The sequence below is a fragment of the Lepisosteus oculatus genome, chromosome 2 (assembly GCF_040954835.1).
Source record: "Lepisosteus oculatus isolate fLepOcu1 chromosome 2, fLepOcu1.hap2, whole genome shotgun sequence".
Lineage (NCBI taxonomy): Eukaryota > Metazoa > Chordata > Actinopteri > Semionotiformes > Lepisosteidae > Lepisosteus > Lepisosteus oculatus.
Genome location: NC_090697.1, coordinates 64,463,231 through 64,491,216, shown reverse-complemented (window position 1 = coordinate 64,491,216; position 27,986 = coordinate 64,463,231). Strand labels below are relative to the sequence as shown.

Genomic DNA, 27,986 nt, shown 5'->3' with positions numbered 1-27,986 from the left:
CAGGTGACGTGAGCATACAACTATCGCGTTTGCAGTATACTGTGCGGAAACTTTTCCCGAGTACATGTTTTCCGGTCTAAGAGTTGTATACAAATCCCTCCTCCCAGGTGCACAATGTACAAAATGTACACTGTTACGGTTTAATGAATAAATTAAATAAAAAGACCTAAACTTCAGTTGGTATAATCATTCTATCGTTCTAAATACTTGGAGCCTTGCAGAAATCTGTTAAAACGGTAAATAAAATCAGTTTTAGGTTTGCATCAACAAAATGGAATTGTTGGATGTGGTGATTGTCGGTGCCGGACTGTCTGGGCTTACAACAGCCAGAGAGCTTTTGAAAAGAAATGCTTATCTGAAAATCTTAATCCTAGACGGAAAAGGTGAAGTAGCCTTGTTTATTATTTATTACGTCTATGCAATCACTTAACTATAACACTCCGAAATAGCCTTGATCTTTTATTGTGTGTTATTTAGCTGAATGAGAGAACAATTTGTATAATGTTAAACCGTCAATCAGTGCTTTGGATATTCCTCATAAGACAATTTTGTCCTTAGGTTGCAAATATTGCATGGTACTGTACAATAACTACAAACAACATTAAAGAATCTCGTTGATTACACAGAAACTCTAGTGTATTTCAGTGTCACAACGTGCAAAACAATACCAAGTTAAGTTTTTGTTGTTGTGTATGTACAATTCTATTTTTCAATTTAAACTGAAAGAAGAAAGCCAGTTCCTATACTATATATATAGTGAATCCTTGATGTTCCCAAACTTTATAGCTTATAAAATATATAACTATAACATTTGATGAGAGACGTTTGTTTGCAATTTCAAGGCCACCTGTGAATGAGAGTAGGGAGGTATGATAGTTTTGTGGTGATGAACGTCACAATCAATATATTCCACCTTTTATTTACATCTTTTACACACAGGCTATTTCATAGAAGAAATTCTTAAAAAATAATCTCAATAATAATAATAATAATAATAATAATAATAATAATAATAATAATAACAGACTTAAAATAAAAAAAGGAAATAAGTGGGAATGCAGTAAGCTTTTTTTGTGAAGAAACATATCAAGAAAAACAGTAGGATTCATAGTTAAAATGGTTTGAGTAAACCACAAATAGTGAGTTTGTATTGAGGTACTAATGTTATACGGGAGCTCATATTTTACTTTGGAGCCTTTGATAATCACCTTCATGGCACTGTGCCCTTCACTTTGTTCCTGTCTTTGTCTCAGCTCGGATAGGTGGGCGCACAGTGACCCTAAGCCTGCCAGCAGCAAAGGGAGAGGACTCCTGGGACCTGGGAGGGCAATGGGTTGGTAGGTGAGTTAACACTGCACTGATACCCCTAACGTACATTTAAGTACAATCAGGTGCACTGCAGGTGAATAACTCCTCCTCCTCCTCCTCCTCCTCCTCCTCCTCCTCCTCCTCAGGGGCCAGCAAATCACTCTGCAACTCACAACTGGTAACCCACTGAAGCTAAGCGGGTGTGAGCCTGGTCACAGGTTGCTGCTGGAAGAGGTGTTAGTGGGGCCAGCAGGAGGCGCTCACCCTGCGGTCCAAGTGGGTACTAATGCCCCAGTACGGTGATGGGGACACTATACTGTAAACGGGCGCCGTCCTTCGTATGAGACGTAAAACCGAGGTCCTGACTCTCTGGTCATTAAAATTCCCAGGGCGTTTCTCGAAAAGAGTAGGGGTGTAACCCCGGCGTCCTGGCCAAATTTCCCATTGGCCCTTACCACTCATGGCCTCCTAATAATCCCCATCTATGAATTGGCTTCATCACTCTACTCTCCTCCCCACTGATAGCTGATGTGTGGTGAGTGTTCTGGCGAATTATGGCTGCCGTCGCATCAGCCAGGTGGATGCTGCACATTGGTGGTGGTGGAGGGGAGTCCCCATTACCTGTAAAACGCTTTGAGTGGAGTGTCCCACTCTTTGTCCCACGTGGGACATAAGGCCACAATAAGTTCCTTGCACCATTTTCTGGCCTTGGCAACATATTCTGCCTTATTTAAAGATTTGTCCTAACCTGATCTTCTTAGGGATGTGTGTGGGGGTGAATATATTGTATCTTAATCCACCTAGATACATACTAGTGGCATCAGAAATTGTGTAAGCAGTCATCTGTTAAATATAGGTACTTTTATACATATTTATAATGAGCTTATTTTTGAAGTGCATAATGTATAAGTACTTAAGAGTCTGCATTCATAAATGTTCTAACTGTTTCATCCAATACAGGGCCTCAGAGGTGCCAGAGTCTAGCTCAGCAAGAAACAGGCACAAGGCAGGGTACACCCTGGGTGGGACACCAGTCCATCACAGAGCACACACAGACATGCACACATTCACACTAGGGCCAATGCTAACCAATGCAGTGCTGACAACTGCACCATTTTGCCACTCACTGAGTGTCTGTAGTCATAGTAAATTATTTTGTAATTAGTGATTTACAATATAAACTAAAGTTATTCTAAAGACTATTGTCTTTTTTGGTTTGGTTTACCCAGAAACAACTTTTTATAAGCACTGATCAAAAAACAGCTCTTCAACTTTAGTAGCGCTGTATCGGAACAGCCCACAGTACCTGTAAGAGACCACCCTGCTGCTCAGTGGAAGTTTGGATTCCTCTGTAGAATTGTCAAGATCTAGTTAAACATCACTAGTTTGACTAGCTCTCTCACTTTTATGTGGAAATAAAATAAATAAAAAGAAAAAAGAAAATTCAATGCCATCTTGACACAATCGTAATCCCTCAAATTAAATTCAGAGTTCTGTCAATTTCTACTAAACATCAAACCTGTCTTTTCTCAAGACTATTGAGAGAACCTGTTTTAGAAATTGAAGAGCATTGAGGATGCAAAAAATTCACACATTATACCGAGATCTATTATTTTTTAATTTAATTAGACAATTATTTTTGAAAATTGAAGTAAAAAATTAATTAGATCACCAGTTTATGCACATTGAAAAAATAATATTCTAAACTCAAGGCCAAATAAAGTGATACATTTTTGTTCTTCACTTTGCTATAAATCAAAAAATAAAAAATAGAAAAATGAGGTCGATCATAATCTAGTGATGCCTGAGTCTGTTAAAAGTGTAGTGCAACATGTCAGCCACTGTGAAATGCTATTCATGTAAAAAAAAGGGATAAAACAATATAAGGTAATATTCAGCACGTTTGTCCAAAAAGATAGCAGACATGTAATTTTGGGTTTGATCAGGTCCTTTCATATTTATGTGTGTTACAACTAATTAGTGTAATTATTATAAATTATTGTAAGATCTTTCTTTTCCTCCATCTTTGACTATAGAACACAGACACACATCCTAGATCTTATCCAAGAACTGGGTTTGGAGATTTACCCACAGTACACAGAGGGGAAAAAGGTATACCGGCTGGGTGGACCAGAGGCTGAGATTCGAACCTATACCTCCAGTATCCCACCACTTTCTTTGATGGGCCTCATTGACATGCAATCTTGTTATGGAAGGTAGGGAAACTCAGTACGTTGAAATGGAAGAGTTATTTATAATGGAGCTGTTGGGGCTGTCAGCACAAGTCCTTTACTGTGCCCCTGTTGTGTGCAGTGGTTTATTTGAGAACACATTATTGCTGTTACACCAGCCACAGTCATAACTGCAATGCTTTCATCTATTATCAGAGTGCTGATAACCATCAGAATTGTAGAAATGTATAACCATAATCATGCCATTGAAAATATATTAAAGTACAATAATCAGAACCTTAACCAAACCTTAACCCTAAACTCAAGCACAGTCTTGATCAGCCTAACACTTCCTCCAACTACAGTCCTGACATGCTGATATACCGTACTACCCTTAATTAACTTGAACTTTTATCCTGACTAAAACCTAGTCATAGACATACCACAGTGTGCTGTACCAACATCCTGAACTTGTTCTTAGATACAATTAATAAACGCAAGCTATAAAGTGATTTATTTTATTTTGTTTGAATACATCTGTTAAAGTGCAAGCTCAGAAGAAATACTGCCGAATCTGTACAGTGACTGTAGGCTAAGGTTGATGATATTCAGGACAGACAAAGTAAAAGACACTTTGCACTGCTGAGAAAAGAATAAAATTAAATACATTAAAAGACTAAAAGAATACTAAAAGAATACATTCTTATTTTAGCTGCAGAATTATACCATTATAAAAATAACACCCTTTACTCCTTTCCCCTTTAAGTACTGTCTATTTCTTTTTAGATTGATAAGCTGAGAAAGACAGTCTCTGTGGAGATCCCAGGCTCTTCTCCCAATGCTCTGGAGTACGATAGCATGACACTGCATTCCTTCATCAAGAAAAACACCTGGACTCAGGGTGAGAGAAATTTAGCCTGAGTATTTTTTTCTAGCTAATGCCAATTTAGAATATTTATAAAATTAAAGAGAGACATTATAAATTAATGAAATTGTAATAAGCTGCAGGGTGGAATGATAGCTACAGTATTTTGAACAGACAAGAATGCAGTATGCCAGCACATTAAATGCATGCAGAAAAATATTTTTCTCAGTAAAAGGGTATGATGTTTTCTACTTTTAAATTGTTAGCAATTTGTACTGTATATACCCATCTGTTATCAATAAACCACTTACGTCTGGAAAGGGTCATGATTACTACTGATGCAGTTATTTAATAATAATAATAAACTTTATTTATAGAGCACCTTTCATACAAATAGCAGCTCAAACTGCTGTACAAACCAAGTGAAAATAAAATCGTAAAATTAAAAGATATACATTAAGTTGTAAAAAAAAAAAACAGTAATACAGTTAAGCATTTACACTACGCCCTAAATTTCACATCACATCTGAGGATGGTTCATTAACTTGCTCAGACTGGCACAAAACTGAAGAAGTTGCAGAGTCAGTCTTGAACTAAGAAGCTCTTTTTAATTATAAATAAGTATTTTTTCATGCCTTATTTTTTTAATTCAATCTTGATCTCTATAGTGTGGATTGATAAAAATTTCAATGCATCCACCAGTCTCATAATTCAAGACAAATACTGTGGTGACAGCTTTTGGTTAGCTGCCTTTAGAAGCAAGATGTCATCAAGTCTGGAATTTGTGATTCATTGGGTAGATGGCAGCTCTGAGTTAGTCTGCACCTTTGTCTGCCCTCAGAGGTGAGGGCTGCAATGGAGCTGTCATGCAGGTCGGTGTTCGGCATGGAGACCTCTCAGCTCTCCTTCCTCTACTTCCTCATGTATGGGGCAGCAGCTGGGGGATTCCTCGCTCTGCTGGAGGCCACAGCTGGGTCAGCGCAGGAGTACAAAGTGAAGGTTCTGTCAATGGTTGGCTCTTTCCTTTCAGAAATTTCGCATGATACATTTGCATGGGCATTGTACACTTTTACCAAATTATTCCTTGCAATTGACTCATATTTTACTTGCTTTCACTTTGCCTATGGAGATTTCAGTTGGTTTTGCCATACTTGTAGTGTCAAAGATACTAAATCATGATCCTGGAGAGTGAAAGCCATTCATGTCTTCCTGTATCTAACTCGAAACCTTTAATAGTTACTAGTCTTACTTTAACTAGTCTTTTAGCTACTATTAATTCAGTCCAGTAAATTACTAATTTTAGTCTTCAAGGGTTCAGGTGGAATGAGCATTAATGGATCGTCAGAACCTCCGGTAAGAATGAAAATGCTCTAGCTACTGTATATGCTATTTGCAGTCCTGCTTTTCGTCCACAGGGGGGAACCCAACAGCTGTCTGAGATATTAGCTGACCGAGTAGGAAGGCAGAACATACGCCTGTCCTCTGCAGTGACTGCAATACACCAGGTAGGAGAATAAGCACTGAGGAAGACAAGTGCACTGTGAGAAGAATATAAAACAATACACATATATTAGTATTGACGCTCCCCATTTGTAAAATGTCACAGTAGGTAGCAGATACTGTATATGATGCTGTCACGTCTTCAAGTGTATGTCAGTCTGCAGATTCCTGCTGTTTCTAAGTAAAACAATAGTGCTGAAAGCATGATTAAAAAATAAAGCTTGACAACTGCGCTCCATAAACTAAATAAAAAAAACCACAGGATTTAAATCAAAATACGTTTAAATTGCTTTTACACTATGGTAACATATTTGCAAGAAACAAACACATTACATATGTCCAAGCAAAGAATAACAAATGAGTGTTGCTTCAAAGTGGAGAAAGGAGCACTGAGCATCTTTATAGTCAAATGGGAATTCTGAAGAGATAACATTTCCATTGCCATAACAAACGTAGAGTCTCTGGCTTTTAGGTACTGGTAAGAACATGTTCTGTATCGTGAAAGAAGGAGATAGTGGCTTCCCGTGGTCTGTATAAACATTTTGCTTTTCCCCACAGGATTCTGGGATTGTAGAAGTGAGGACAGAGTCTGAGGCTTTTAAATGCAAGTCTGTTATTGTAACCAGCCCCCCTCATCTTGCCTGTGAGTTGTTTTTTGAAAACCAAACTCATGATAGTAATCCCCGTGTGGTACAGGGCTTGTGGCGATTTTCAGATGATAAATAGTTGGTGATAACAAAACACGCAGATAAAAAATAGAAAAGTTTGAAAAAAAATAATGACACTAAAAAAATCTCAAGAGCAGTTTAGAATGATGTTGCTGAAAACAGTACCTGAATCATCTCTGCCTGGGGCTGTTTTAGTGTGACTGCACACTTTTCTTTCCTGAATTTATTAATAGAAAATTCTGTTTCTTTTCAGAATGACTCAAAGTGGAGATAGACACACACAAGACATAACGTGAGGTGAAAGTAAAAAAACTATATGGTTCCACCTGTTATTCAGGTGTACACACAAACATCTCTGAAGTGGGCAAGATGCCAGTTGCTTTTCATTACATGTACCCTATTGTGCCATCCACATCATGTATGTGCAAATGTATTTTGAAAAAAACTTTCAAGCAACACAAATGAATGGACACCTCATGCAAGAAAATATGTTTTAAAGTACTCTGTATGACTGACTTTGATCAATGAGTTAACAGAGTGCTAGATTTGTGCTGATATTTCATTGTTAACTACTGTATGTGTAATTGTGATATTATTATAAACTAATTCATAAACTAAACTGCATCTTTCAATTATTTGCTTTCAGGCACTATTATTTATAATAACCTTTTTTTCAGGTGATAGAAGAAGGTTGTATTTCTTCTTTTGCTTTTCACTGTGGGATTAACCTTTCCTTACAGTTTTCCTTTGCAGTCAACACACATTGACAGAGCTCCCCTCTCAGGCAAAAATTAGACATTTTTTAAATGTTGCTTTATAGCCCCAACTTGCACTCATGCTCCAGAACTGACTGAGCAGCAGTTCTCCTTCTGAATGGTAACATCACTCGTGAGCATAAAAGGAGATATTATTATGTAATAAGAGAATGAAAAACATGTAATGTTAAAAACTAAAAGCATGTATTTAGAGTGACTGTGATTTTGCTTGTTTTTATTTTGATTAACTTATATTGTCAGAATTTGTGATGATGAGTTTAGCACAGGTTATTTCAGTCTCGTAGCAACTTTAAAATCCTGTTCTGTCTGAAGGTGCCATGTCATGAGTGCCATGTTTTAAAGACACTTTTCAATTAGCACCTGATCGAGAGTTTGAAAACAAATGACTTGGTTTACATTCATTACATTATATTCACTTAATTTGTTTAATTAAGTCAGTAAGGTCTGAGATGGAATGAAAACCAGCAGTCATGTTTCAACGAATGTGGATCTTTAACATTACGTGAAAAATGCTTACATTTTACAAATTATTTTCCATTTAACATATGCTCTTCTGGCTTCAGAAATGGCAAAAAAGATGTTGTAGTTACTGTGTTACAGGCAGAAATAATTAAAACCAATATAAAGGTAAATAATTTTATTTGTTGAAATATTTTTTTCAGTACATTTCTAAAACAAGATGGTCTATTAACTGTACCATGCTGTTTCTGAGTTCTGGTCTGCTTTAAAGTTTTATTAGTATCTAGTAAGTTGTGTTGAACATATTAATTTATGTAGCTGGTGGTCTAGCTTCTCTGCATGCCTTTGCATGGCTGTGCTTCTAAATATTTTTTCACATATCAGTATTTAAGTTTATATTTAACTGTGAATTAAGTTTTAAGAAGTTTATGTAATCCTAGTTACATTTCATTCGGGTATCCACAAATTCAGAATTCTAGATGCTTTTTATTATGATGATGATTATAATTACAATCTTCCAAATCAAAATAAACTGGATATAACACCAGAAAAAATCATATTGGTTGTAACTCATGAAAGATTATGAAGTAATTATCACCCTGGATATAGAATGGATCACCCTGCTTCCTAGAATTACCCTGACATGATCAATTTACCATCTACATACAGGTCTGATATTTTACATATTCTTCTATTCAATCTTTCCAAAATTCATTTTTTAGGCATATTGGCAAAATCCAATATACCTAAGTGAGTCTCAGGAAGCCAGAACTGTAAGATGATCCTTCAAGAGAGAGGAAATTAAATAATAGGCTTATTACATAATTTATTTAAGAAGCTTCTGTCATTTTAATCACTTCTATTTTTGATCTAAATGTAGGATATAGGGGAGACCATCAAATAAAATCATATAGAATTTATGAATTCCAATTGAATGAATGAATTTATGAATTTTAAAATTTGATTCGGCACAGGCCATATTTTTCTGAACCATAAAACCCAAGTCTGTTGAGTAGAAAAAAGGCAAGATAATTAAAACCTTCACTTGCCCAAGTGAAATGTAATTATCTAATACGTTTTATAAAGGGAATTTAGTAGAGACTGTTCCAATTTCTTTTAATCCATATAAAGTATACTTACATAACCACCAGGTAACGTTAGTAATGATGTAATGGACTGCTGAGGATTGTTCAGAAAAAGAAGCTTACTATCTGGATATATACTGTAGCTAACTAACTTAGTTGACTTCCTATTTTAATGCCTAAAGTCTCTTAATTTGATCTGATAGCTTCTACTAAATGTTATTGTACAAGAGAAAATAATAAAAGAGGAGAGAGCGGTCATTTATGGTGTCTCTCTTTAATGAAAAATAAGGTGGAATTTAGTATATTATACAGTATGTATTCTGTTGATAAAATTGCTTTTTTAGCTTCCAGGAAGAGTATAACAATGAGTATATGAAAGAACTGCTTTCTGTAAATATTTAAATCTCATTGCAATATCTACAGAATATCCTACTTGATCTCACGATAGGAAAAATATTTTCTATTTGCATTCATCTTAGATAATCTTGAAACCACATTAAGTAATACAATGGGGAGAATATAAGCTCTGTGTTAAATGTTTACCGTGCTTAGGATTTTACAAATCATTTTACTCATAACATCCTTGACAAGAAATGCTTGTATGAACTATTACAATTAAGGGATAAAAGATACGGTATGTATAAAGGTTTTATGCTGTATTGCAGGGAAAAAATCACATCAAATCTGAGTCTTCTCTTATTCAGGTATGGCTGCTAATTCATTCAGCATTTTTTTTTGTTCTTCAATGCCAGTTCTGATAGGGAACATTTTTTTCTCAGAAAAGTACTGCATTTCTTCTTTCAAGGGGAAATTTGTAAACCATGTAAAGTACATTCTGATTGTATACTTATTCAGCAACTCTTGATTCATTCTTGTTTTAAAATCAGTTCTCTCAAGGTTAGACTGGAAAAATCTGAATCTTTAATTTCCCAGCTCAAGCAACTTATGATAGAGAGAATACCATTATTTTAAAATAATGTAGTATGCCCCAAATACTGTACAAAATGCTCAGAACTTGGTCTGTAACATGTTACAATTTTTTGGGTTAAGATATGAAATGACTTATCATTTGTTTTGTGACCACAGATATAACAAAAAATGGAAATTAAAAGGGTGCCTGACTTTTTAATTTCATATTATATTTCTTTTTAATGATTTACTTGTAGCCAGCAGCTGTATCACCCTGCAGCTCTCAGCTGGGAGCCCACTGAAGTTAAGCAGGGTTGAGCCTGGTCAGTACCTGGATGGGAAACCTCCTGGGAAGCTATGGTTGCTGGTGGAAGTGGTCTTAGTGGGGCCAGTGGGGGGGGCACCCTGTGGTCTGTGTGGGTCCTAATGCCCCACTATAGTGGTGGGGACACTATGCTGTAGTGGGTGCCATCTTTTGGATGAGATGTTAAACTGAGATCCTGACTCTTAGTAGTCATTAAAGATCCCCAGGCATTTTGTCGATAAGAGTAGGGAGTTATTTCCAAATTTCCCCTCTTGGCCTTTACCGTGGCCTCCAAATTGACCCCATGTATGATTGTCTTGCACTTGCCCTGCGATGGTCTGGCACCCTGTCCAGGGTGTACCCTACCATGTGCTTGTTGCTTGCCAGGTAGGCTCCAGCTTCCCGCGACACCGTATGGTGTAAAGCTGTTTGGCAAATGACATGACATGACTTTTAATTGTCCAGCGCAATATCAGATTTATCTCCGTATTAAATAAGCTTTTATTAAGACTAGTGTAGATGTCATCTTTTCTAATTTAGCTTTATAACTATCTCAGTATCTTTCTCACAAAACCCTATAAAATTTGGGTCATTTAACAATAATGAGTCAAACCACTATGTGTAGTGACTAAGTGCAATTAGATCCGAGTTTACTTGAAGTTTTAATGCTGCATGATCTTAACTATGCATTTTAGAATTTACTGCATTTGAGATAATGACTTTAGATATAAGAAGGCAATCTAAGAAAGACTACATTGTACTAAAAAAAACATCCGAAACATAAACCGCTGAAGTACCACCACACCAGTTCTCATTTGTGTGTAGGTGTAGTTGAATAGGAAACGAAACAAAAAAATATAGCTTACTTAACAGACTATAATATTCTCCTACCTGTTCTCCCTACTAATTATTAGAAAAAAAGTGTATTAACCCAGCCTGTTATGCCAGAATCATTCATTTGGATGAGTTTATAGACTGCAAGACTAAAATGTTAATTTTCAAAGCTGTAACCCCCTCCAAAAAATTGATTAGATCCAAACCTTAAGCCTCCCACCCATAGGTGACACGTTCAGCTACAGTATGAGATTCTCCACAGCAGCTGAGAGGCCTGGTGACGAGACCATCATATTGCCATTGATTGTCTTTTAACATAGCCAGAGCTTCTCCATCTTGGAGAAAAAATGGAGGACTGTGGAGACGGGGCAGGAAATTGGGCCCCTGCTCTGAGCCTTTGCCAGAATGAGACAATTCCACACCTGTGATCATAGGAGTGCTTGTGAAGTGAGCACAAGCAGCCTCACACTCTAGTTCTGCTGATAAAGTCAGTTTCATACTGCTCCACTACTGCAGACAAATTGTTGGGGCATCACAGGATCCTATTCCAGGCAGATAGCTGAAGCTTTTCTTAAGTCTGGGATAAGATCCAAGCATTTACACTAAAAGAGACCAAGGGAGAGTAGATGTGTGTTTTATTCTGTTTTGCTACATATAAGTGGAGGTGTGGTGCACTACAGGGTCCATCGCGGGGGAGAGATCAGATGCATGTCCACGAGCCTTGTACAAGTTATAAGCTACAGTATGAGCACTGGTTCTGCTACAGCGAATGTGGAATGCTGGATCACCACAGGCTCTGAGGCTGGAAGGGGACACACATATTCTCAGGCTGGCAATACCAAACGTCGGTGTAAAGCCAATTAGTCATGGCTCTAATATAGGCAGCTTTCAGACAGGAGCCTCAACATCTCTAGTTCTGAAACAGGACCTCACATGTTCCCTGAGCAGCCTGGCCAGTTGTAAGATTTTATGAATGTCTAGCAGTGCACTAGGGTGTGGTAACCCAGAGCATATTGGAACTGGTGTTGGAGTTAGAAAGTTTTGGTAGTCGTATGGCTGTTACTGTAGGTTCTTAGTGTCTGTAGCCTTGCCAGCATGTGCCTGTTCAATGGGCTTTTCCTCTCCCATGTTGGGTGGCTTCTCTAATCCCTTTTGAACACTGCAATGTTTGTGACCTGGGTAGCAGTGTGGAAGTCCTCCAATAGGCGTATCTGGTTGTTTCTGAATGAAGTAGAGCACTTTGTCTTGCAGACCAGCATGGTGCAGTGTCTCCATGTTTAGAGGTTTTGGTGAGCATCTTGGTGATGCATCTTAGGTGAGCATCTGAGTTCTGTTGGTGGGCAGCTCAGGTGAGTTTTACCTGGGCTTTTGCCACCTGGTGGCATATTGGGTGACTACTGTCGTCTTGTTAGGGATGACTGCTGGGAACATGCCATACAGTGCCTCCTCTAGCAGTGTGGTAATCTTGAGTTGCTGTACATGTTGTACATGTTGTACTTGTTCTGAAGTTATTAGGTTGAATGAATCCAAGGAAATAGCTGACATTGAGGAAATAAAGAGCTATTATATCCTTTCTGCATAATCGTACCTACTGTATACAGTATATGACATCTTACACTTATTGTAGATCTCTGTTGTCTTAAGGTGCACCTTCTGATAAGGAGTTTCTTCTCATATGATAATGATATGCCAGTTATCTTCAGTGCATGCGTCTACATAAGAGGAACTCATCTTTGGAAATACAAATTTAACAATTATAATTACATGTGTCTGACAGGATACTACTGGCACTATCTTTGTAGACATTTATGAAATCTCTGTGAACAAGCACTTTAGAAATAAAATTAATGAAATTAATTTAAATGAAGCTCTATAAAAAATGTATAAATATTTTTTGAAGCACCCTCTTTGAAGCTTAGATACAGATCAGACTCTTCTTTCTTCCTTTATGCACATACTGTACAGTACATATGCCTACCAAATTGGCAAACATACTTCCACACCGGGCACAATAGTATTGCTCTGAGAGGAAAAGCATTTATCCTTTTACTGGATTTGACTTGTCAAATGTTGCTTTAATGAACGTTTGTGATACTAATGAAGCTATGCATCATTCATCTCAAATGGAGCTGATCCTTGCACGCATGTGGTTTAATTAGAATGACTGTCAGGGCTTTTCTGTTGATCTTCACAGCTTTGGTAACAAAACAGCTATGTAATCAGCAGTTTGTATTTTAATGATTTATGATTTTTGTGTTCTTTTTGCATTTTTTACATTGCTTTATATGGCTTTCATCACTCTTGGGCTGTTCTTGTTGTGTCAGCAATGAACAGGCAACAAAGTTCTCCCAAAGCAATTAAAATGTTTCCTTACAGCTCTTTGAAACACAAAGATATGAGGTGGCACATTAATATTTCATATATACCTTTCTTAGATCATTTCCCATTTGGATCACATAACATTTGTTTGCATTGTTTTAACTTTTTAAATTTTGTTTGACTTTTTTTTTTTACTTTTCTCTTCCTATATGTGTGCCTATCTGTGAGGAAACATTATACCATACTGTATGTTGCATTTTGGCAATGTGTTTTTATAAAACATATTTATATAAGGTTTGTACTTGCATTCAATTTAAATAAAATGATTAAAGAATCACTGTTTAGAATGAGCAGTGTAACATGAAGGAGAGGCCGCAAGTGGACTACAACTACAAAGTGCTTTTAAAACTGAGACCTGTTAAACTTACTTTTAAAACACACTAGATGGACTGAATGGTCTTCTCTCATTTATTATATTTTTTTTGTAAAGAAAAGATTTTAAAATATTTTGATAATTTTGCCTTTTTTTTATCTGTAAAGCAGGCTTGGATGTGCATTTGACATAAACTTCTTGCAGTATATTATCCTCATTAACCCTTAGTATTCTGTGATGAGTGCATCTTGTCCTGCTCATCACTCTATCCTTTATACTGTGATCAAATAACATGTTTAATTGCCAACAACCTTAATAATAAAAATATTCTAATAAAAACATATAAAACATGTATTAAGGACCTGTTCTAAACGGCCTATCTGCACAGTCTTCTGCAACTTCTCCCAACATTCTAGAAAAGTTCTTTTTTTCTATACTCTGTCAATATCAGCTGACAGAATTAAAAGACCAAATCAGACATTTTTCCCATAAAATGTATTCAATAACTTTTTCTATTTCTATTTTCAAAACACAATGGGAACACTTGAGAACAGACACCTCTGACTTATTCCAAAAAAACTTGTTTTGAATTCTAAAGCCTGTTTTGATTTTGATTCTGCCAATCATATTCTCCGAAATATGAAAAGCCAGATCAATAAAAGTAAAGATGTCAGAGTCAGTTGCTTTAGGATAAAACTCCTTTATCCGGAGATTTTGTTTTTGAATTATCTAATGTTTTTTTTCATAATACAGAAACAATCATTATATATATACAGTATATGCTAAAAACAGACCAGGGAGAGCACACACCAAAAAATACAGATTGTTAATATTGGAAAATTAATCACCTGAGAGCTGTGATTAAGAAAATACAGCTGATGACTCAGAGGTAATCCCACCAGTCACAAACAAAAAGCACATGACTCACATATATCCAAAAGTACTTTATGAACTTTTTTAGGTAACTCCTAAAATGTGTGCCATTAGATAGCAGGTACACTCTGCTTCAGCTGTGACAGATAGGGTCTCAGCACTAAGATCTGACTTCAGAGAGTATAGTTACAAAATGGAATTCTTACAAAGTTATAATACAATTCCAAAGTAAGATTAGATCCCAAATGCCCACTTCCAGTTGTTTGTGTATATAAGTCTCGCACCCAGGACTTCCTGTAGAGTATCTCTCTCATACTCCTCCGGCCACCCCATCTACACCCCTGCAGTAGCATGATAGCTCTATCTTCACAATACAGAGGGGTTGTCTGAGCTGCCAGCTCCCTCAGCCAGTAGAGCAATGCCAAATATACTCTGTATATCTCATCTCTCTATTGCATTTATTAGGATCTAACCAAACTACTGAATTAATTTTAATTAATTAATTTTTGTAAGTTTGACCTCTATAAAATTATTCTGAACTTTTGTACACTGGATATTTTGACCTTCCCCAGAAGTACTTTCACAACTCGTTGGCTGTGTACATTCTGTATTCCAGATGTTCAAAAGTACTACTATAGACATCTATATTGAAAAAACTGAAGCTCTCTTACATGGTTTCACATAAAGATTTTCCATATTAACATGATGCAGATATTAAGAGATGGACAAGAGAGATTTCTTTGGCGACAGGTTTAGGCAATCACTGCACATTCTAGTTTCTGGTGTGTACTCCATTATTACTTTGTATTACCTGCCAGCCTTGTCTGTGAAACTTGTTGGTCAGAGTATTCTTAAATTAGCACATCTTTTTGGTGATGCTACCTGATTAAAGAAGGGAATTGAATTAGATTTGCCAACCATCTTTTCTACTGATAACACCATTTATCTCTAGTGGTATGGGGAATTAGATTTTCTAATGATTCCAGTTTGTGGAAAACTCATAACGTTGACTGAATGTGGACTGCCAGAGTCGGTAAAAAAATATAATCAGAGGCCGTGTGAAGCTTTAGTCTGTCAGTAAGTGTATAGACCTTCAACTAGGGAACATGACTCATTGTGTGTCAAACTCACAGAGGCATAGAATCACATATACTTTTCCTTTTAAATTAAAACCCATTGATTTTCTTGGACAAGGTGAAGAGGAATGAGCCAAAGGTCTCAGTTTCTTAGAAGGAAGCATACATGTGGTACTAAAATAGGTAGGGTGCACCAGAGAGAAGTGGTTAGGGTTATGAACTGTGTACTGAAGTGTAATTGGGTTTGTGGTGGTGCACAGTTTGTTGAGCAATTTTGGGTTTGGGATTTGTTTGATTTGGTGTTCTTGGCATGCTGAGTATCAGCAACTTGTGTGCCTTATCAGGTGCATGTGAGATTGTAGAGTATTACATATACAGTATACAGTAAATTATCATAATCATAATTAATCACAATAATCATAATTAAAGAGGTTTTTTTATAAAATGTACAGTTACTGTTTATGTTAAATTGAGTTTCCAATTAAATCTATAGAATTATGAGAGCTCTACTGTAGTGAAGAGAGTGTATGGTAGAACAATATTCAATTATGTTGAAAACATTTAATGTAAAACAAACAGGGAAACTGGAATGCCAGGGTTTCTTTGCTGTGACCACATGGTATCATACCTGATGACGTCAAGCAGCCATAGTGGACACATGTCAGCAAGTTACGAGTTAAATTCTTGGTACATCAGTGAGTCTCTTTGAGTTACAGTTTGACTGGTCCATGAATCTCACTGTGTCTGTCGTGATTTCCAGCCAAGATCCACTACCAGCCTCCACTGCCTGTGGAGAGGGAGAGCCTGACTCAAAACATGCCCATGGGACACATGATGAAATTCATCGTCACCTACCCCACAGTGAGTATGTTCCACAGGAGCCCTTTTAGATGCTTCAGCAACCATCTGTTTACATTGGTGCCAATAGCCACATGTCTTTGTCCTCTCAAATCTCTTCACTGTGAGATACACAGCCATCACTTACATATCTAATTAAACTGATTATTTACCAGACATCTGCCAGTAACAAAGTCTAACGTGGATATAAAAGTCCGTGATTCACATAAGCTTCATGCCAGTTGTCAGTGCCATTTTAGTTTCTTAGAAAATGTTAGCTGTCAGACAGCTGTTAAAATGTTCAGTAGAAAACCTGGATAATTGCAGTGCTAAAACAACAGATAAGATTTCCACTTTGATTACTCCTCTTGTAGTCCACATGATTGACCTTGTGATCCAATCAATAAAGGACTTTTCTTGCAGGATATGAATGCAGTACAGTAAATGTGCGTGATATTATGTTCCTATTCAGTTCAAGCTGACCAAAAAACTATTAGATTTGCCTGTTTTATCATAGGCCACATTTACATAATGTAAAATATGTAAACATACTGTTAAACAAATATTTTAAAATCACATCTGAAGAAGGCTATGGTGCCAAAATGTTGTGTTTCTACGTTTTTCAGTGTGGATTTAACCTGTACTTGTTCTTTTCCATAAAAATATGATACATATTGTAAATTAGTTTTCTTTGAGGAACAGGAAGCCTGCATCACAACTAATTCATCACAACTAAGCTCTTCGTTAATTAAATATTCACTGAACTGAAGCAATTTATGTATTTTCTCAGGAATAAAGCAGGTAATGAGTTGTGACCAACCCTAGGATGGGATTGAAAGAACACTGCTGTGTATTTTTCAGAAAACTGTAATCACTATGGTTAAGTTAGAAAAATACTAAGTTAAAGGCTTGTGAATGTGGGCTGCATTCATCACACTGCAAACAAAATGTGCCTGAAGGGCTATACAACCATAGGTCAGTTTAAATCAATGTTCAGTAGAGGAAAAAGAAAGATTAAAATACACAGTTTTTTCAGCTTGAGAACCTTCTTCATACTGAACTGAAGAAATGTAATTAAAGTGAAATATCCACTCTGCTACAGATATTCTGGCGAGAAAATGGCTTCTCTGGTGAGATTGTGACCCAGCCTTCTTCAGAGTGTCCTTTCAGTGTAACCTACGATGCTACTAGCACTTCTGGGAATCCTGCACTGGTGGGGTTTATTGCTGGTGCACAGGCTGCAGACTGGTGTCACAGAGAGGTGAGGAACCCGCCCACTTAGTGCACACTGAACTTTTGCTACCACATACAGTATCTCACATGGGGATGGAAATAAGATTCCAAGTTTCACAAGCAACAGGATAATGTATGTAACATACCACTAGTGGATGATTTTTACTATGATTATTTAAATACATTTAAAAAAAGATATTTTGAGTTGGTGGCTTGGTGGTGCAGTGGTTAGCATTGCTGTCTTGCAGCACTGGGGCCCTGGGTTTAATTCCTGTGGTACTATCTGCATGAAGTTTATATGTTCTCCCTGTGTTTGTGTGGATTTCCTCCAGGTGTTCTGGTTTCTTCCTACAGTCCAAAAACATACTGATAGGTTAACTGGCTTCTGCAAGATTGCCCCCAGTGTGAGTGTGGGTGTTTATGTCTGTGTGTGACCTGCAATGGACTGGCATCCCATCCAGATTATATCCTGCCTTACACCCATAGCTTGCTATGGTGAGCTCCAAAAACCTTTTCTGAATAAAGCGTTTTAGAAAATGAATGGATGGATGAGTTATTTAGATTTAAAATAAAATTGATGTGGCTGGCACTTTAACTAGGTTAAACTAGGCTATTTTGTTTTACTTCACAGCAAATTTAACCTATCCTGAGTCTGCAGTACATTGAGTTTTGCCTTGCTTTATTTATACACGTGTGCTTAAACCTTGAAGGCAGTTAAAAATGTTGAACGATACACATGATCAAAAGGGTGGTACTAATTTTTAACTCAACTTAAACTAATTCACTGTTAGATTATTACGTCAGTCATCTACTGTACAATAATTGCAGTGAGGTCATTAGGCTAGCCCTCATTGGGATAGATTGTGGCATCAGGGCAGGATAAATACAGCAGTAAAATAAGCAGAAAGGAGGCTGGGGGATCCAACAGCAGCTTCCATCAAACAGCAAGGAAAGACATCATCATCATTAGACGACACACTGTGTGAGTTTTCCTTTTTCAACAGACAACAAAATAGATTCTGTCCAGGTAATCTAAACACTACAGAACAGAGCTCTACTGTGTATTCTTCCTTCAAAGAAGTTTGCTTTCTTATTTATTCAAGACAATTCTGATACCCAATGTTATGGAATCTTTAGACTAAAATCATATCTCCTTGGTTAGTGATGGATTGTTAGAATATGGAGAATATGGTTCCCATTCAAATGTGTGGATACATTAGAAAGGAAAATTAAGTTCTGGACAGGATCCTTTTAATTGAATAGGACATAGGTACCCTCTTGGCCTGTTAAGGTGTTTTGTGTTTTGCCAAATACTAGCAGAATTATGTTCTATGCCTAGAGAAAACTGAATTACTTTGAAACTCCTAAAATTGTAAATATTTGTAAACAAAATAGTAAACAAATATTTGTCCCATTTAAGCTTATCTCTTGATCATACCTCTATTATGAAGCTATGCTAGAGAAGGGGGCGAAACTATCATTAATCTTTATAATTTCAGATTGATTTAGTAACTCCTTATTCTGTGATAACAAGCTTTTTTATTATTATTTAGAATTTTGCAATAAGGCTTTTATTTCTAACCCCAAATTGCAGACCTTAAAGGGGTTTCCACTTAGTTATTTATAAGAGTTTTTATTTGCCTTGAAGTGCTTTAATTCAATAAGTGTCCTTCATATAGGACTAATAATACTGCTTAGAAAGTTCAAGACAAAAACAGTGCAGACAGAAACACATTTGAGTCTGGTTGTTTGGCCCTGTACAGCATACTGGGCTTCTTGCAGATGGCCATAAAAAAGGCTAGTATTTATATCACTGGTGCATAAATCTTGAGAAAAAGATCAGATAGTGCTTTGCTTTAGAGAAAAATAGTTCAAATCTTTGTGAAAGCATTCTGTTTTTTTTTCCTAAACTGATCAAAATGGAGATTTTTGTCCGCAAGCATTTAACTTTTTATGATTTCAATACAGCAGAAAAAGCTACAAGAACTGAGGATTCCAAGGGAATCAGATATACTCTGCTCTCATTTCTACACAGAACTGTAATTCATCAGTACAACAAAATGAATGCTATGCTTTGTACTGTGAACTATAGTCCGATACATTTACACATTATAATTCATAACTCACTCCATACAATAGTGCTACATGACACACATGGCTGAAATTAAATTTGATAAGACAGCTGGGCATCATTAATAATTCAACAGTGTATTCATATTTCAGGATTTAGCTGTTGGTTTTTAAAGGTGTACATGATTAGGTTAAACCCTGACCAACCTTTGCTTTTGCAGTTGGAGGACAGACGGGATGCGGTGATCCAAACTCTGACAAAATTCTTGGGTCCAGAGGCTTCAAATTATATCCACTATGCTGAAAAGGTAAGAAGGTGAATGTCTTACTGCTACAATAGGCCATCAAAAACCTGGTTCTTAGCTCCCCAGTCTTTATAATTTTCTCAAATTTAAATACTTCTACTAATAATATCTTATAAAAATGAAATTTAAAATTCTTAAGCAATTGGAATTTTTGACACCCTCTAACATTATTAAAAGTAACTCAGAAGCTGCATCTTTTAAATGTCTCATCAAGCATATTCAGCATAACAACAAAATTAAAAGGAAGTGTGGTCAAGCAGGAGCACAATGGAAACCATAAGAAACTGGCAAATCAACTGGAAAGACAGAAAAATTGGAAAGTCCAGTGTTAGGGACAGAAGAAATGTTAATTCTAAACTGCATTTCCAGATTTTCCATGCATCAGAACTATCTACAGCAGAGTTTTACATAACTAACTATTCCTCAGATAAAAGAATTATAGTTGTATAGCACTTGTCATGCCAAAGGGTATTAAGTATAGGAGAGGACCCTCTTCATTCTCCACTATTTTGTGCCACCCACCTAGGTGATATGGTAGCCAATATGCTCCAGGAGCCCCACTGCACAGCAGATCAAGTTAGAAAGGTGAATGTTTCTTCACCAACTGAAGTAAGAGAGAATCTTAGGTAGCCCAGATGGTACAAGCTGAATATGGAATTTAGCCAGCTTGACGTAAGTGCCATGGGATCTTTACGGACCTGGGTTCGGTTTGTCTCATCTACAGGACAGCATCGTGCACCCTGTTAACATGTCAGGGCATTGGATTTGGAAGTTCTGGTCCAGAGTGATTGGTGCTTTTAACTGGTCCAGCACATGGTTTTCCATAAAGGTGCCATCCAAGCACCGCCTTGCTTATCTTCTGAGATCTGAGAAATCAGGCCACAAGGTAGTAATCTTGCTGTCATATAAGATGATCAGGCCATTATAAACTGTATAGTACAGTAAATAAGTGATTCAGATAAAGTGTGGGGGCGATAATGAAAGGAAGCAGAATGTTGAGATGTTTTTAAAAAGTTGCGATTATTTCAGATGAAGCCATCTTTCTTCATGTTGCTTGTTGCTTCAGTTACAGTGATCAAAATGTAGCATTCAGGGAAATGTGTGTAGGGATTGAAATAAGGAAGCACATTTTTACACAAACAATAGTATCTGGCAGACGTTTTTCCAGTCGCTGTTGAAGATGACGTCATAGAAGCTTTTTAACAAATGACTGAATGATATTTTTGGATCCCCTATTATTCCCTAGCAACCAAACAATGAAGATGGAACAAATGGGCTCCTCTGGTTTGCACATTTCATCATTGTGAGAGAAAATGAAGATTACCCTTCAAGAGACAAGAAAAATGCTAATATTTTAATTTCATGTTAAAACATTTAAGTATTAATATATACACATATAACATACACAATAAAAAATCCTAATCATATGACCTAAGTACAACAGGAGATTTTTTCTTTTAGAATGGTCAATCCTATGTATAGTATAGGATAGGTCAATCCTATCCTATACTATAGGTATGTGAATATGAATAATGTGATATTCATTCACACATGAATTTCCTGTAGTAAAACATATATTTATTTTCAGCTTTCAGATGCTGTGGTTTAATTTCTGGTGTAGAATGGACCACGGAGAGGAACATACAGTAAAAAAAAGGGATTGACAGTCTTAACATTAGCTTTTAACTGTGAAAGATAGCAGCTCTTTTCAAGTGCGTAGTTATTATATACGATTTTTTTTTGTACTAGCTATTCAGTAGTACATTTTACCTGGAAGGGAAGCTTGGCAAAAACATGCAATCCCTAAATATAAACAGACAGGAAACATAGTGGGTCTCATCTGTTTCACTTCAGGGGATTCGTAGACACACAACACAAAGACACGAAGGACAGCACAGCTGTGGCATATAGAAAACACACACACACTCCACAAAACCGAGCTGTTTTTGTAATAACATTTCAGAGTTCAGGGCAATTACTTTTATTCCCCTTCTTGGCAGCCATCCACAATTCTTAAGTGTATTGAATCAAATTCCTTAAATGTTAAACTTTCATTTTATTCTCGAAATGTTCCTTGTTCATAGACATTTTAATGGAGTTCAGAAATGGATTTTCAGAAAAAAGTAAATCCCAGCTCATGGCACTGACCTAACTTCTTGCCCTTTTATAAATCCCTAACTAATCCTTAATTCCCTCACATTCATCACTTTGGGTAGAGATGTGGGAAGTTTTTTTATATATCCTTGAAACTTGTTTTTTACACAAGTACTGTAAACCAAACACGCAAGATGTTTTTGTTGTTTGTTGCAAGGTGTTGCTTATAACACTAGTTTTTATGTCCTTAACATAACAGTGTTATGTTAAGGACATAAGAGAGGCTTTCATTCGTACACTAATGGCATTAACCGCCCTGAAGAGGTACTAGGCAAGAAAATGCTGTACAGTATAATGAAAAAAATTGTCTGTTAGAACTGTAATTCTAGCATACTGTAACAGAGAAGTGTAATGTAGTAAGTCTATACATTATTAAAATTAAAAAATAACAAGTCCATGTTATAAAATGGAGACAGACTTGCTTTTTATGGTGTCCAGAGGAGATTTCTCCCCACTCCTCCATTTTTGTACTTTAACTCTTTTTGTTGGCAGAGTTGTTTTTTCTTAAGGGTCTCTGAGGGTCTTCTAATTTTTTTTCTTCATGGTTTCTGTACTTTATTCAATCAAACCGATCCTTTGTTCAACTGCATAAGCTTACATTTCTCAGGTTTAAAAGAAGGCACTCATTCTGCTGAATCTAGCCCCTTCATGTCTTTTTCAGGACTGGGCCAAGGAGCAATACAGTGGTGGCTGTCCTGTCAATATCATGGTCCCTGGAATGACCACTTATTTCCATCCTAGCCTCAGAAGACCTTGTGGAAGGTAAACATTTACTGGGTGAACCTGATTGCCTCATATGTGTTTTTCCTTGAAATTACTGTATATCCATCATCAGAGTGGAGCACATGTATTTTGACATAAAGATTGTTGGGATTTAATGTATCTGTATAAGACCTTTATTATACGAGTCAATGATTTAAGCTGATGTTTCCAAGAACAGATTGTGCTCATTGAAGGGAAGGAGAAGAAAGTAATGTCAATAAAGCAAAGTTGGAAAAGACCTTCACAACATGACTTTTTGATAAAATGAAACACCTGTTTGCTAAATCCCCTAACCACATTATGAGCTTTAGCAAATGTCATCCCATATATTAGCATAACTAGTTGTTTGTGTAACATATTGAACATTTAAATATTTCAGTTTCATCTTTTTTGCTAGTTAGGTAGTTTCATTCTTAATGCAGCTATATTTAAGAAAGTGCTATTTAAGAGTTTTTTATCTTTGATTCAAAATCATTAATTTTCTTCCATGTTAACTTAATGAAACTGAAAATTTTCATTAAAGTGTAGTCAAGACTGCGTAGTCAACACAGAGTAGTCTTATTGTTTTCTTTAAGTGAAACTGAACAAAGTGTTTACTTCCCAGAAAATTAATTACATGGGAAATGTGTGCACTGTGTCCATTTGAAAATGGGACCAGATGGCTTATGAGTCATTAAGCTGATTTTCTAGTCTAAAGATCAAAACATACCTTTATCTATTTAAGTTATGCTATCTATAAATCTCTCCATTCTAATTAGTTATTTTACTGTTTCTCCCATAATTTCATCCACAGCTACTATTTTCTTCATCACCAGTTAATATATAAACAATTGGAATTAAAGCTTTCACTTTTACTTAAGAATGGGAAGAGAGTACAAAAGTGCAGTGTTTTACAATGTGCCCTTTACTAGGTTGGTAAGAGGGTGACCAATTTATTTTTTGTCTCCTTGCAGGATTCATTGGGCAGGCACAGAGACTGCCACACTGTGGTGTGGATATCTCAGTGGTGCTGTTCAGTCTGGACAGCGTGTGGCTTTGGAAGTCTTGGGACAGTTGTCCCCAGAATGTCTGTCACAGGAGGAGAAGGAATGGGCTAGGAAATCCCTGGCATTCCCTGTCCCACACAGGGATTGGAAAATAGCAACTGGTTCTTCCAGTTTCTCTGCCTATCTGCTCCTCTCCACTGCCGCCTTAGGAGCTGCTTTGCTGTGGGTTCATCCCTGGCTCTCTCAGGTGCTTATTGAAAGGGGTCTTTCCATTCTTCAGAAAACTTACATGATGCAGTAGAATCAGAAAAGACATTGACTTTGTTTGCTTTTGCTGAGATTTATCAAATACTAAAGTTACAGATTTGTGGCATGTTTCTTAAACATCTGGTTTTGTCCCTCCTGGTTATTACTTTCATATCAGGTTTGTAAGTAGGTATTTAAAGATAATGCTAAACCATTGTGCTAATAACTTTAAAACATTTTCTTTCACATAACATTTGCCCTGTATTCAGTATTATTTAATCTCCTTGCAATTTTGTATTCCAGTTGAGATTGGGACATAATTAATTAGCTAAGGCTAGTCGCCCCATAATTTAATTCTTCTCAGCTTTAATTATTTTTTTTAATTCTGTTTCACTGCATGTTTGCCAAGAAAAAAAAAAGCTTGTTGAAATATGTTTTCAAAGCTGCAGAAATTCAGCATTGCTGAACATTTCATCAGACTTTGTTCCATTATGGCATAAAATATAAACTGAAATTCAATTCTCATTAAATTTTAGTTCATTAATTAGCAATAAGTGGTATATTCTGGATGATTTATTGACTGTCAGTGCTTTTTTCCAGTTGCAGGCTGAGCAGAATACTCATTAGTATTCCACACATAGTGTACTTATGCATTTGTGAAAATGGCAATTTGATTATTAAGTTTTGATCAAAACAGTAATGTCTTGATATGCTTAAAGGTCAAATACTCTAGGTACTCAATGGAAAAAAGTTAAAATATTAATATACAGAGTACCAAAAGAAATATATCACTTTATACCTACAGCCTATTCACAGGGTCATTATCAGGAAAGTATATTATCTGTTTTTGCAGTAGGTGAATTGAAATCTTACTTAGCAGGCATGACATAGCTAACGTGTCATCAAAAGGGTTAACGTGTCAGCAAAAGAGATGAGCATGGGGTTTACTTTGAATGTTACAGGTTAGTAGCGGGTATGTGTCCTGTCACAGGTACTGTATGTGGCTGCCTTAGCCCAGCTCAACCCACAGTGGAGCTCAGGTCTGGCAAGCAGAGTATCCATGGCATAATTACCCATTCTCACCTGTCAAGAAAGCTACTGACACACAAGCAATATGAGGATGTGAGCTGTTATGCTAACGTTACATTCAGATGATCTCAAAAAGGGCAGCAAGTGAGGTCCAAGGACATATTCAGTTCAACATATAGCACTGAACAGTCAGGTTGCCATCAATCACTACAGATGTAGTACTGTAGCAGTTACACTCCTGGCAAGTCCATCAAACTTGAACATTGCAACTGATTTGTGCACAACAGCATATTTTTTGCGTGCAACATACAGTACTAATGGAACAAAGGCATTGTTCTATTGATACCTCAGGCATATTTGATTCCTTTGTGTGTTACTCTAAGGTTAAATCACATCCTAACCTTTCTCACCACTGAGGTTATTTCATGCAATGGTCAAAATCTGTCAAATGGGCAGTCATGAATAGTCAATGAATTAGAGTAACACCTGAAATATTTATTCAATATCCAAATGCACAGTTTATTTTTTAAATATACATACATACATTAATAGAGTGATATATCTTTGCTGTCTGCCCTGTCTTTCTCACACCCGAAGAAGGCTCCATAGCCAAAACGTTGGGTTTGCTTTCTTCTCTTTTTAGCATGTAATCAACTTAGTACTTGTTCATTTTCTTTTGATGTTTAGTTTATTTTGGCATGTGGATCTATTTCCACACCTTCACAAGTCAGATTTATGCAAAATTCATCAATATTCAGATTCATCTGTTTGAAATACAATAATCAAGAGCTTCACAACTGACATGCCAGTGGAAAGCTCTGCACTCATATTCAGACCTGCAATGTGAGAAAGTACACACATTGTGTTCATTGACACAAGGATTCTGCTGCCATCTGACATTATGTGATGTGCTTGATTATAGTCCTTGAGAAAGGCACATTTGTATATTTTGTAAATCTTTCGAAATTGCAACTCAGAACACTATATTTTGCAAAAGTATAAAATCTATATTTTTTGGAATAAAAAATAAAGCATGCAGTTACCCTATAGGTATTGTTACTGGAACCTTTTCCATGTCTCAGCCATCTGACATTTGAATGACAGTCAAGGGTTCCAGTTTTTCTAATATTTGGCAATGTATAATTTTATGTAAAATGTTACTCCATAGAACATCATTTTGTAGAGAACATTCAAAGGTCAGAGTCAATGACTATTCAAAGTTTTGTCACATCCTGTCAAATCTGTTAATTATGGATACTACAACACTTTGATGAAAAATGAATTCACAATGCATTTTGGCTAATGTGAGTTTGAACACATTCTTCATTAAGGGAACAGCTTTGCATAAGTTGCTTTTCAGTGCAGAAACTGGATAATATGTAGAGATTGGGAATAACGGTTTAGAATATTTTAAGAACAGCATTTGATTATTTCAGCTAAACGCTGATTAACTTTTTCTCTGCTTTTGTTATCTCTGTTTTAGTAACTAATCAAAGAGACACAACACCTAGAAGTTGAATTCTTACTCTTCACAGTTCAATTGACCGTGATATAACTATAGGAGAAGGATACTGAGTCATTCTATTAAAAACAATACAAATCTTGAATTTTCTGGAATTACAAAACAGCAGATGGCAGGATTGCCAAATCAGTTAGCCGGGAGACTTGTGTTTTAATAACTGAGAATGTATCACTCATTAAGTGACTGCAGCAAGATTGTGTGTTTGTTGATTAATGTTATTCAGTTCAGTTTTTTTTTATTTTCTTGAATTTAAGGTAAAAATGGTCAATCAGCTTTTCTCCTTGAACTTGTGTCCGGTTGCCAAGAAGAATGTTTTACCCAGGTTTTTCTAGTGTAGGTTAATTTCTCTTTTTTTGTCTCCTCTAAAGCAAGCATTTTTTTTAATCTGCATGAAACAGCTACTGTAAGCAATTAGAAGAAGCCACATTTTTATTTGCAGTATTTTGTATGATTTTTGCTTTTATTTTACATGTACATGTACACAGCATAGTTCTTTTTGTTTCAGAATAATAGTAAAAATTACCTTTGTTTTTAAATAGAGACTTTCATGCTACATCAACTACTTTAAATTTACTCTACAGTTATGAAAATATAAATGTACTACTATTACTACTGTTTGGCTTATGATGATAAGCAAGAAATATAATTAGGCTATCAATTCAACAAAAATAGATTAAAGAAATGTATTTTTCTCCTTTCTCCTTTTATATTTATTTCCAGATATCTAATGAAGTCTCCATCTCTGTTTTTTTTAATACCATCTCTGTATTAAAAAAAAGGCAGGGTTAATAATGTTATTAATTTAATCATTTAATAGTATTTTAAAAAACAGTAAGCAAAAGCATTGTGAGGCCTGTGCAAACTGATCAGAGATGTGTAAGGGAAATTCATCTGTGAATGTTGTCAACTGGTTGAGCACCTAGTGCTCTAAGATCTCATGACTTGGGCTTCGGACTGAGCATGTTGAGCTCCACTGCTATGTAAATGTGGCTGACTCATACCCAGGATGGAAAGTGGACAAGTGACAAGTTGACAAGCCCTTAAGGGAGATTGTGTGCACACTACACCAGTTAAACATGGGAGAGATAAGCTGGGTGGGGCAGAAAACAGGAGATAGCTGGATAACTGTAGACTGCAGCTGCAGGAAAGGATTCCAGAGTGCATTCCTGAGCTTGTCAAGTTTGATAACTTCCAGGCCTTACTGGAGACCTGGTCACTGGTAGAAGGGAGGACTGACAGGACCTATGCAGCCTAGAGCCCACCCATGGGGATATGAATGTGTATTGATTTACATGATGATTGTATGGGACTTTATTTGATTA

General features: G+C 36.4%; 1 protein-coding gene across 1 annotated transcript; it reads left to right on the top strand.

Moving 5' to 3' along the window:
• The first annotated feature begins 80 nt into the window (after positions 1–80).
• Positions 81–27,319, top strand: LOC102691383 (probable flavin-containing monoamine oxidase A). Its single transcript, XM_015344074.2, is given in 13 exon segments — positions 81–383; positions 1,254–1,341; positions 3,345–3,505; positions 3,508–3,524; positions 4,266–4,380; positions 5,186–5,343; positions 5,760–5,849; positions 6,403–6,487; positions 16,281–16,381; positions 17,460–17,618; positions 19,882–19,968; positions 22,781–22,881; positions 23,835–27,319. Coding segments are annotated over 13 exon segments (1,608 nt in total). The 5' UTR covers positions 81–271; the 3' UTR covers positions 24,169–27,319.
• Positions 27,320–27,986: the final 667 nt, after the last annotated feature.